Raw genomic sequence first — 12444 nt, 5'->3', positions numbered from 1 at the left:
CTCATTTGTAAACCTGGGACTGTCAATGCTTCGCTAGTGTGATGGCTCGGGCCCAGGACCTCAGACTGTCCTCAGCCTTCTCTGACAGCCCTTGTGCGATGGGCTGCTCTCATGCCCTTCAGCGCAGCTGCTCTCTGAGTGCTTCCGGTTTCACTAGAGCAAGAGGAAGTTCACGGGAATTTTGCAGCCTTCGGAGCATGAAGCCGGATGAGGGGAAGGGAGGTGTGGAGACTCCCCTAGCTCCAGAAGCCTGCTCCTCTCAGACTGCCGCCTCCTCCTGAATACTGCACCCCAGGAGAGTCACTGGGGAGAAACCTGGGAGCGGAAGGGCCACCTGTGCTTCCACCCATAAAACTTTAGAGCCCTAAGGGCCATGTGTCACAGCTCCCACTTGGGTCCTATGCCGGTGACTTCCAGAGGTGCAGGGAATAGAAGGAGCTGTAACCAGTGCAGAGATCATCGCCAGAGTCTTAGAGCAGGGATGGTGTCGGCCCCTCACATTTAATGTGAGTTACAAGTGGTGTGCCAGGGAGTGTGCTCTTCAGTGCCCTAAATGAGCACCCTGAGATGCTGAAGTGACAAGGACTCCTCATGTGTGATAAAAAGACGGTGGTTAAGTGCAGCCTTTGGAGCCTGCCTGCCTGCCTGGGCTTGAAGTTCAGCCCTGCCACTCCCTGTGCATCAGTGTCCTCACCTGTAAAATGGGGTCAGAGTTGTACCTAACTCACGGGGTTATTGTGACTTAACCTTATAAAGCGTTTGGTCAGTGCCTTACACTAAGCAGTCTCTCAGTAAATGGTAGTGGTTTCTACCATGGAAATTGTTCCGAATGAATACTTCTGTTAGACACTGACTGTATCTATGAGATGACCAAGCAAGGGCTGTCGCAAAAATAATCCCCTGTCTTTTAAGAGTGCCTTACACTTTTCAGAGTGATTTTGTACACATTTACCTCCATGTGAGGCAGGGCAAGTCTTTATGACCTCAGCTCTACACAGGAGGAAAGTGAGGATCAGAGAAGGTAAGCGAGCCCCCCGGGGCCCCCAGCTAGTGTCTGGAGGACTCAGGATGGGTCTTATAACTTCTTTTCCCCTACACCACCCTGTTACTCCTTGACACCAGAATACAAATGTTCTCACAAATTTACTTCTCACTACTACCAAGTCCAAAAACACCAAGTCTCAGCTGTCCAAATATTTTTCAACCCTTGGCTTTTGGATAAAGGTGATTTGGTACAAATTTGTCACCAACAAAGGACAGTGGCACTAATAGAAGGACAGGCTTCAGGAGGGGAGTAAGAGGCTTCGAAATCCCTGATGTCAGGAACTGTTTATCTCTGCTGAGGTGACAGAGCACCCAGCATTCTAATTCTTCATGACATTCAAGGGTGCTGAAAGCCTTGGACAGAACCTGGGATGTCACCAGCACGTTTTTTAGGAAAAGGGCTAAGTGTATATTTTTACCAGTAGGTGGCGATAGAGTAATAAGGCTAAAGACGCAGCAAGTTTAACCACATAAATGTGGTTATGAATATTTTGAACTTGGAGATCATCTCACCCAATCTGCTAATATTATTCACAAAGAAATGAAGGTTCACCGAGGGTTGCTTACTTGTTCAAGGTCATGCATGTGCTTAATGGCTGAGCCAGATTAGACTCAGTTCTGGCCATTAAATCAGAATGTGCAAGAGCACAGACCACCTTTCAAAATAGCCTGGCGTCTTAATCATGCAAAGAAAAATATTACTTCTTTTGAGTGTATTAATAATTCCAGCATGCAGCAAAGCCGATGGCCTTTAAGAAATGAAACCGTTGATTATGCCCCTAGTTTTCTGAGCTGGGGGGAGGAGGGAGGGAGAAAACCCGCCATTTTGGTGTCCTAATGAGTCTTCCTAACACATTTGTGCTGCCTCTGAGCCCCTCCCAGCCATGATTCCCCCAAAGAGATCAGGGACTATTGGCTAAGAATCCCCATTTCCCGACCACTCCTCCAGTTCATCAGCACCAGTTCATGGTGGAGAGCGTTAAGCATCTTACTGCAAACAGAATGCCAGGTGCCACTTTGCTTTATTCTGCTTGAGGCCCAGAGTGAAGCAGAGCCTCAGGAAACGAGTGGACTGCCTGCTCTCTGGAGGGGCCAGATTTGTTCTGTGTAGTTCCAAGGACGATGGGTGAGACATATGTACCTAGAATGATATTGGGCACATATAGAGTGCTTAGTAAGTGTGCGTGGAGGGATGAGTGGATGGAGGGATGGATAAAGATTTCAGATCGATGCAATGAAAATTTTTCTCCCAGTCTCAATAATCCGAGAAGGAATGCACTACTTTGGTTGAGTATGGAATGAGTTCCCTGTCTCTGGAGGTGTTCAAGCACCAGCCAGCCACTCACTAGTAGGGATGCTTTAGAAGCAGGCTGCGAGGTTGGATTGGATTGGATGAGCTTTTAGGGCCCTTTGAATCACAAGATTCCTATTATTCCATTACTTGGTCCACGGTGAAGGAGAGAAAAGGACAAAGATGTTTTTGCCTTTGGCTTTAAGAGCTTTAAATGAGAAAATCCTACGGCTTTCAGGTTGCTTCATGGCACAGTCAGGTCCCATGCTCCTTTACTGAACTTGCTGCCACACTTGGGAAACGGTATCATCCTGGCAGTTCACTGGAGAGCTTCTGCTGGTTTCCTCTAAGTAACAAGTTTGCTTCTTTTTAATTTTGAAAATCGGGGGAAATGGACTTGTGGAAACCTGGATCGGTCCTTTTAAATGCAGGTAATTATACAGCCCAACCTCCCGCCATGACTAGATCAAGATGCACAGGATACAGAACTAGGAGGGTCTAGTCAGCCAGCCGGGGACGCAGAGGGAGAGCTCAGCTAGAGCAGCCTTTCTGAGTTGTCACCTCACACATTAGGGTCCAGTGATGCTGCAAAGGGCGTGTTAGGCCTGGGTTAAGCGACAACATTGGATAACAAAAAGGAACCGTGAAGACAAAAGGCCAGAAGGGGGTGAGCTCCTCTCCACCTGAAAATGGGTTTAGACCCTCACTGCCTTCTATTTCCCCTTCCTTCTTTGCAAAATGGTATTCGGGTTTTCCCCTCACATGAATGAGTGTTGTTCCCCGTTTCCGGCAGCAAACACGGCCTTCGCTCTCGGTGGTCCTCGGGCAGGTTTTACTGTAGGTGAGAGAGGCCCCCGGACTCGCATTTCTTCCCCTCCCAAGGCTCCTGGCTGAGAAATCCCGTTAGACACTCAAAGTGGATTTTTTTAAAGGATGTGAGGAAGTGGGATGAGCCAGCTGACCTTTAACAGGAAGATGAAATCATGTGTTTTGCAAACTGGAAAAACTAACAAGCCAGGAGAAAGCTCACGGCAGCCAAGAACAAGCAGAGCCCCCAGCGCCCGCCGCCACTCTGAGGCTCTCCAGGGCGCTGCGGGCGTCCTGAAAATGGGAGCTCTCGGCAAGTTTCCCTTCGCCGGAGCCTAAAAGGATTCCTATTTATTGTCTTTATTTCTTTAAATGATATATCTGTGAACTTGGCTTCCGTGTAAATGGCTCTGAAGAAAATCTCTGAGACTGAAATTCAACTCACAGCCTGTTGAACCATGAAACTCTTTTGCATCTTCACCTCTCATCTCAGACTGCTGGAGGGGAGGGCTGCGTTTTAGACCCTCTTACTTGCTTGAGTCGCTTGTATCTTATCTCCTCCCCTCCAGTCTACGTCCAGCCCCGTTAGGTTGTCCTCCCTGTGTCTCGCTCATCTTTGTTCATTGACTCAATCGCCAAATGTTGACTGGGGACCTACATGTGGTGGGCACAGTAAAGGTTTATATGATGAGCGAGACTCATGCCCTGACCTTGAGATTTTCAGAGTTTACAGAGGGATCATTTACACTGGCAAAGTGCTTAGTGCTTTCAGATGAGGAAAGTAAGGCTCAGGTAGACTAAGTTAACAGGCACAGGAGACAGAACTCAAGTCTTCTGACTTCAGATCCCCTGAGCATCCGGCGGAGTGCTGTGTCTTTAGTAGGCTGTCAGTAAATATTAATTTATTCTTATGTCTTACGATGGGGGTGGTGTGGAGAAGAGCACAGTTAGCAGTAAGCCAAGCCCCCTGAGCTGGGTGTGAAGATCCACTGTCCCCATCCCTGGGGTAAGGCCAGATGCTTCCTGTTCTTGTAAGTCAACAAAAGTTTTACTGCTCTTTCCAGGATTTGTTCCAAAAGAAGAATTAAGCACACAGTCTTCGGAGCCAGTATCCGAGGGAGATCCAAGTAAGTTAATTGACAACTAGAAACCCATAGTGGCTTTGACATCTGACTGCTGTCTTTCCTTTCCACCCCCTCACTCCCACCCAAACCCGCCTCTCTCCTATCCTAGATCTATTTATCTCCTCTCTTGTGTCACTTTGTTCTCAGGGGAAAGGGAAGCTTTTGAAGGATTTAAACTTTCTGTGTGCATGAGGGGGAGAGGATTAGATTTTTAAAACATCACTATGGCAACAGGGTGAAGAATGGGATGGGATAGAATGGGAGACAAGGGCAGATGAAAGGAGACTGGCTGGCCAGTAGGGACAGTGGTCCACTGGAGATGATGGTAGACAGAGCTCAGAGTTGGAAGTAGAAATGGACAGAAATAGGCAAATTCAAGAGATATAGAGAAGGAAGAATCTGGAAGAAAAGATCTAGAAAGTTGGAGGTAGAGGTGCAAGAAAGAGAAATAAAGATGATTTGAGCAACTGGGATAAATGGTGCTGCCATAAGGACCACTGGGATGGAGGAGGTTGGGGGCCGGGAGATCATTTATGTCTATCATCCTCCTTAAGACATTCGGTCTACTACAGAGTTGACTACCCAGATCTGACTTTCAGAAGGAACAGCCCAGCCTGACATTTAGAGTTGGAAGATGATGAGCTATGATTCAAAACCAAGGCTGTGAGGACAGAAAATGTGACCTAGGGAGACAGGATAGAGTAAGAAGAAAGAGAGGACTTAAACCTAAAGAACTTCAACCCTAAATAGATACCTGAGGATACCAGAAAGGAGGGACTAGAGAAAAAGAGGAAAACCTGGAGGGAGTTGTGTGTTGCAAGCCAAGGAAAGCACCTGCAAATTCCCCCAGAAAGTCATGTAGGGAAGGAAGAAATATTCCTCTGCCCTTCTAGGTTCTTCTGGCTGGTCTGAGAATTTAATTGACATGAGACAGAAAAACAGGAGAAAATCAAACAAATTTAATAACATGTATACACGGGAGAAACCCAGGAAAACTGAGTAACTTGCCAAAATGGCTGAAGCCACCACCTTAAATACCATCCTCAGCTAAAGACAGAGGATGTTGGGGGTAGTGGTTTGGGACTTCAAGAAGGAGGAAGGCAATTCACATGGAGATGGAAAAGCAAATGTTTGCCATGCCTTGCAGAAACAATGAGAGTGGAGAGGACTTTGATCAAATGAGTCTTGCTAAGTTCCTCCCTGTCTACCACACCTAGTTATATTATACTGTAGTTATCTATGGTATTAACTCCTTCCTGGAACAGGCCTTCTACTTAAATTCTTTTAGGCAGTTAAGGGGAAGGTCAAAGTTTCTTTGAGTCTTTTGTTCTTAAAAATAATCAAGCCAGGGGCCAGCCCCGTGGCTTAGCAGTTAAGTGCACACGCTCTGCTACTGGCAGCCTGGGTTCGGATCCAGGGGTGCACCAACACACTGCTTGTCCGGCCATGCTGAGGCGGCGTCCCACATACAGCAACTAGAAGGATGTGCAACTATGACATACAACTATCTACTGGGGCTTTGGAGAGAAAAAGGGGAAAAAGAGGGGGAGGATTGGCAATAGAAATGTTATCTCAGGGCCGATCTTCCTCAGCAAAAAGACAAGGATTGGCATAGATGTTAGCTTAGGGCTGATCTTCCTCAAAAAAAAAAAAAGTTCTCATCACAAGAAAAAAATATTTAAAAAAAGTAACAATAATCAAACCAAAGAGACACATTTTGGGGTAGCAAATTCTGCTCCCATATAGTCGCTACAAGTCAGCCACCAATGGGCTGTGAGTCTCAACCCAGCTGTGTATGAGAATCATCTGAAGACGTTTTTAAAAATTAAAGACGCCCAATTCCTTCCTCACACTTACTGAATCAGACTCTCCCTAGATCTTGCTGCTCACATTGTGGTCTGAGGACCAGCAGCATTGGCATCACCTGGGAGCTTGTTGGAAATGCAGAATCTCTGGCTCCACCCAGACCTACAGAATCAAGGGACTGCACACATTAACCCTTGAGAAGCATAGCCCAGAGTGATTCCCAGGCATCTTTATTTGTTGAAGCTGCATAAGCAACTCCGATCCAGGGTTAAGAAACACTGTCCTAATGTGTTGGACAACACAAAGCGTTAATCTTAAAATTGTAGTATGTTGAAGAAAACCAAAGCAATTAAGAAAATTGGGGGTGCCAGCCCAGTGGCATAGCGGTTAAGTGCGCCCACTCCGCTGCAGCGGCCCGGGGTTCGCAGGTTCAGATCCTGGGCATGCACCAACACACCACTTGTCAAGCCATGCTGTGGCAGCGTCCCATATAAAGTAGAGGAAGATGGGCACGGATGTTAGCCCAGGGCCAATCTTCCTCAGCAAAAAAGAGGAGGGTTGGCACCGGATGTTAGCTCAAGGCTAATCTTCCTCTCACACACACAAAAAAAGAAAATTGGTAGATTGATTTCTGTAGTCACTGTATCTTACCTTTTCTTCCTCGTCCTCCAACCTCTATCCTCTGTGACCATAATAAATCGCTCATGCTGAACATTTCATAATCCAATTCCATCCTCTAGTATTGATGTTGTCATCTTCAGATCAGCATGTTTTCTTCTCAATGTGAGAAAGCCACTAGATCTCAGTGCGCACATACCCTGAGCCAGAACCACTGTCGTTAAAACATTCTGGGAAAGGCAGAGCAAAGGTGACCCTGATGTCAGCCATCAGGCTAGTGAGTGAAGAGAACTAAGGAAATAGAGAAACATCTCACCTTCCTAAAACCTAGCTATGAAATGAACACATCAATCCTGAACACAGTTCAAGATTTAAGAAGGAGAAAAAAATTGGTTATGAAAACCAAAATAGAGGCTACAAAATCCATTAACTCTTCATTTAAAAAGAAAATCCCCTTTGGTCCTTACACTAATTAATAGTTATTTAAAAAAAAAAAAGTTTTCATTTTAAAAGGCATATTGAACTAATCTCCTGACATCTGGAAGGAAAACCCCTCTTCAGGAGTGCTTCTCAAACGTTAATGTGCACACGGGTCACCCGGAGATCGTGTTAAAATGCAGATCTGATTCTGCAGGTCTGGGTGGAGCCTAGGGGTCCGAATTTCTATCAAACCCTAGGTGCCCGTGCGGGACAAGCCCTGAAGAACACCACTGCCACCTGCTGGCAACAATTCACATTGCAAGCCCAGACCTGGGAGAGAATGAGTTGGCCCTGTTTGGGGTCCAACATGACAAGCCATAGAGCAGTTCTGCTTCTCTTTTGCTTGATCCTAGGCTTTAGTGGCATGTTTAAACTTCACTTCTTGATTTTATTTGCTTCTTCCAATCTTCATCTTAGGATCACGCTTGGGCATAGGCAGTTTTGGGGCAGCAAAGGACAGGGAAAGCCAGCTGAACAGGAGGAGTTGGCATGCACTGAATGTCCAGGCAGACAGGAGGTAAAAGCTTGCAAGATCTGCTAATGAGCTGAGGCACTAATTCCAGGTGGAGCCAAGTCAGACAGGCCCAGAGAGGACCCTGTCATCGCCTACTTCTCTGGTTTGGATTGCCATGCACCTCTGCAAGATCAGACAGCACATACAGAGCCTATGGAGCTTCTCCTTCTGGGGAATGGGGAGACTCCAGTCACATGGGAGCAACGCAAATGCAATATACAGAACAGAAGCCAAGAGTGGCCTCATGGGCGGTCATGTGCAGCTCAGAGAGATCTGGGCTTGTCCGGGCGGCTACACCCCTGCCCTCAAAGGGCAGCGCTGGCCCACGGGTCCTCCAGGATACCCCAGTCCCGAAATTCCTAACTTTACTCTCTCTCCCTCTCCTTCCCGCCATGGAACTGTTTTGAAATATTTTTGTCTCCCAAATTGCACTTGTTAAATAATTCATTCTCATTTTTTATTAATCAAAGGGATATATACCTCCCAATAAGAACTTCTGATCAGCATTGAATAATCAGTTTTATCGTACTGATAAACTGATAAAATTTCAGTTGAGAGCAAAGAAGACACTAACTTCTATTAGCTTTTGAAATTCCCATTAGCATTTGAAAGACTGAAAATAGCTTGCAGCCCCACCATCCCCAACTCCATTATAACCTACATATATAGTCACAGAAGTCCAGAGATCTTAACCAGAACAACTATCCTAGTCTTTATCACAACTAAAAGAAAGGGGGGAGATCTAAGATAGCTACAAGCAAGTACTGATATCTGTAGATAAATGTGGATAATTTCTATGGTTGCCTCACGTGGGGAAGTGAAGGAGAAGATTGGTATCAATTTCTCATCCTACAATCCCCGCCCTTCCCTCAGCCCTGGCTTTGCAGATTCTTTCACACTTTTTAAAGATACAACACATAATTCTAAAAAGTTAGGATGAGAGTAAAAGACCACCAGCTCCTGAGACTCAGTCTTGGGAATTCCCATGTCTGGGGGTCTGCACTTTACATGGTCTGAGCCTAGGAAACCATTCTGGGCCTTTCCAAACTTGACTGGGAGGTGACTGCATCTGAAGGCTGATACAGAGAATTCTAGAACAGTTGTGGAAATAAAGTACTAGCCCAACTGTCCAGGACCGTGGTGCCCAGTGAAAATCTGTTATGGATATAAATAAATGAATATACCCTGCTTCTTGTTACTTCTTTTTACTTGTTTTCATTAGAATCTCAGGGGGCTCTGGTGGAGAAAGGGAAGTGAGAGAATGTACAGGTGATGCAGTGAGAGAGAATCAGAATAACAGAGTCCTTTTCCATTCCCCAGACTGCAAAATTGACCTGTCGTTTTTGATCGATGGGAGCGCAAGCATTGGCAAACGTCGATTCCGAATCCAGAAGCAGTTCCTGGCTGACGTCGCCCAAGCGCTTCACGTCGGCCCCGCCGGTCCGCTGATGGGTGTCGTTCAGTATGGGTGAGTGCTGTTCTGAACCCAGAAACCAAGTGATGTCGCACTCTTAATTTTGTACCGCAAGTAACACCAGCACCTCCTAGGGCACAAATTCATTCTCTTTCCTGATGCAAGTGTAAATGAAAGACATGGAAGCAATGCAGATGTCACTTAAGAAATCTGAGACTTCCAGAAGGAAAGGCCAGGTTCATAAACACTTGGAGGTAGGTAGATTTCTCTCTGAAACAGTATATATAGATATCGACAGAAAATAAACAATCAAAAGAACAAGCCAGCACAAATCTCAAACAATAGGTGGACTTTTGACCAAGAACCATTAAGGGCAGGATAATTATCTCACTGTCGACAAAGGACCCACAGACATACCATGACCCCTCCTGCCCCGCAGATCTGCAGCTTGGCCCTGGAAGTGGAAACTCATGTGGACCTTGGTGCCTCTTGCTCACAGCTTATTTATTCTTCCTGAAAGGTAAAAACGTTCATACCTGACAACATTCCAAGGGTCTCCCAACCCTTCAAACATTTCCTGAGGACCACCCAGAGCAGCATTTTAACTGAGGTTGTTATGTCGAAGACACTACAATATTTATTTTTGAGTTGTCAAAAGAAATAAACAAAAATGCCTTATTTTCGTAAGAACCTATAACATTTATATTTTTAGAATTAAATTCCAGTAACACATTTAGTACTATCTTCTATTCCTGTGAAGAAAAATTAGTAGATGAATTAACTGGCACTTGTTTACAGTCAAAGTCAAATATATGAAAATAACCAATTACTGCAAATGCCAACCCTCAATGTCAAATGATCTATCTTGAGGACTTTAACTTGAAATAGGAAAATACGTTTTTTCGGTCATTATTTTCTTGTTTTCAAAATGTCAACCTATTTTCATTCCTGTGTTACCTTTCAAAGATAGCGAGTGGATAGCAGGCTTCTCTAGGGAGGAAATGTAAGCATTTTAGTGCCAGATGTCCCCGTTCAATTTTACTGGGGGGCTCAAAGCTTGGTGTGTCATCTTGCATTAAAAATAGCTGCTTTAAAAGCTGTGTATACCAAAGTTTATAGTATAATAGGAAAATAAGGTGATAAATACGTCAAGGAAAAGAAAAATGGCAGGAGAATAGTGTGTGCTGAGGAGAACATGGATTGAAGAACAAATGTAGCAAGGAAAGAAAAACAATTCAACAAAGACTCCTTCTCCTCGAAAAACATTTTTCCCTCACGTTTTCCTAATGTGATCACCATTTGCAGGAAAGAGTTTACCTCCATGCGTTCCAATTTCACTTTCTAAAAATGTCTTTGCTATTCATCTTTTTTTCTGTCTGGGGTCCTTATTAATTTGGAACACTTAAGAGAAATGTGCATCTGTTTTCCTTCGCTTTATGCACATACAGACTAATCAGCCATCTCCACCCTCCTGTGGGCACAGGGTGGGGTGGAAAGCAGAATGAACTGGTGACAGCATCTCGAATTCTGGCCTTAGTTCTGCTGTGTGACCTTAAACAAGTCACTTAACCTCTCCGTGTAAGTGCCGCCATCTGTAAGTACAGAGGGCGGACCAGATGATTTATTAGGGCTCTGCCAGCCCTGACGTTCTGTAATTCAGTGACTGGCTCTGTACTCAGAAGACATCCAATAAATGAATGTTGGGCTAACAGACTGAATAAGCTGCCTCTCCCTTCCAGCCTCGGGTTCCGATTAGGTGAAATGATCAATAATGAAATGATAGGTTGTGCTGAGGAATTCCATCAGTGGAATGTGGGGAACAAATGAATTGGAGAGTGGCTGTGATGAAGCTGAAGGGGAAATCCACGTACCCAGCTGAAATAGCTTTGAGTTCAGCTGCCTGGCTTCCTCGCCTGGGTGGGTCCCTTCAACCCATCTTTTTTTTTTTTTTTTTTTTGTGAGGAAGATCAGCCCTGAGCTAACATCCGTGCTAATCCTCCTCTTTTTGTTGAGGAAGACCTGCTCTGAGCTAACATCTATTGCCAATCCTCTTCCTTTTTTTCCCCCACAGCCCCAGTAGATTGTTGTATGTCATAGTTGCACATCCTTCTAGTTGCTGTATGTGGGATGCGGCCTCAGCATGGCCGGAGAAGTGGTGCGTCGGTGCGCGCCCGGGATCCGAACCCGGGCCGCCAGTAGCGGAGCGCACACACTTAACCCCTAAGCCACGGGGCCGGCCCCTTCAACCCATCTTTACCAAAGGCTCTTAGTGCATAGAGAGAGGGAGGGAGTGGGGCAGGGAAGGGTGAGGAGGCAGAGGTAGATGCAGATGTGAGGCCTGTGTTTCTGGAAAAGCAAAGCGGGAGGGGCTGGCGCTGGGCCGGCTGAGAATCTGATTCCTCTTGTGGTGTTGGGGTTCTCACCCGATTCTGACACCCACGTTACAACCACTGGGAATTGGCCCTGCTCTCTTGGAATCACAGAGCGCTGGGACCTCAGAGAGCTCCTGGTTCCACCTTCCTGTGTCCTAGTGAGGAAAGGAGGCTCTCAGAGAAGTGGCTCCATCAAGAATGAGTGCTCAAAGGTGAGGCTGAGTCTGGGAAGGAGCTGGCCAAGGAGGAAATACTATGTAACTCAGACTCTCTCCTCCTCTCGGCTTCTCACCTCCACTTCTGCTGCCACTGATCCACACAGCTCTCCTAGAAGACTCCTTCCCTTGGCTTTCCTTAGGAGAGCTAAGTCTGAATATACACTTTTAAGTCTAAATTTAGACTTTTAAATTTGGAATTTAAAAGACTCGTACCAACTATTAACAGGAAACAAAAGGCACATAAGAAGTAAAAATACAAGAAGTATAAAAATGGTCTGATTTGCAAAATGCAATGCTCATTCCACATCCTGATTCCTCAGTATCCTACAAAGATCTTTTGGGTGCCAGAAACAGGAAACCAGTCCAGGTAGCCCAAATGAGGGGAGATTTATGTCACAGGACTGACAAGTCGTTGGTCATTCCCTCCCTCCTTCTTTCCTTGCATCTTCACACCTCTCTGCTTATCCACTCTATTCTCCTCTCAGCAGAGCAGCATCATCCTCTGCCAGCCTCTTGGTTTCTGCTCTTTGCACCGGCTGAGTTCCTACTTCTGGTCCACGCCAGGGGGCCAGCCTCAACCACTGCAGTACTGGCATGCTCCCTCTCCCACCTCCCCCTGCTCTGCACATGCAGAGGCTTGGAACCCACAATTGCGTTCACCTTTCAGCAACCACAGTTGATTGTTCCTTCCACAATCATCTCGCGCCTCTAGTAAGAGAGGTGGGGTTTGATACAGACTCAGAGAGGTTCAGTGAC

The 12444-nt window shown here is 45.9% G+C and overlaps 1 protein-coding gene across 1 annotated transcript in view; it reads left to right on the top strand.

Annotated features, from left to right (window-relative positions):
• The window catches only part of VIT (vitrin), a 102319-nt gene that overhangs the window by 69142 nt on the left and 20733 nt on the right, over positions 1-12444 (top strand). The window contains exons 9-10 of the mRNA XM_087436422.1: positions 4207-4269; positions 9005-9152. Of these exons, the coding sequence (XP_087292548.1) occupies positions 4207-4269; positions 9005-9152 (211 nt within the window). The remainder of the gene's footprint in view (positions 1-4206; positions 4270-9004; positions 9153-12444) is intronic.

Source organism: Ceratotherium simum, chromosome 11 (assembly GCF_057802395.1).
Source record: "Ceratotherium simum simum isolate JZ-2026a chromosome 11, ASM5780239v1, whole genome shotgun sequence".
Taxonomy (NCBI): domain Eukaryota; kingdom Metazoa; phylum Chordata; class Mammalia; order Perissodactyla; family Rhinocerotidae; genus Ceratotherium; species Ceratotherium simum.
Note: the sequence above shows the minus strand (reverse complement) of the source record. Positions and strands in the feature narration are given on the sequence as shown.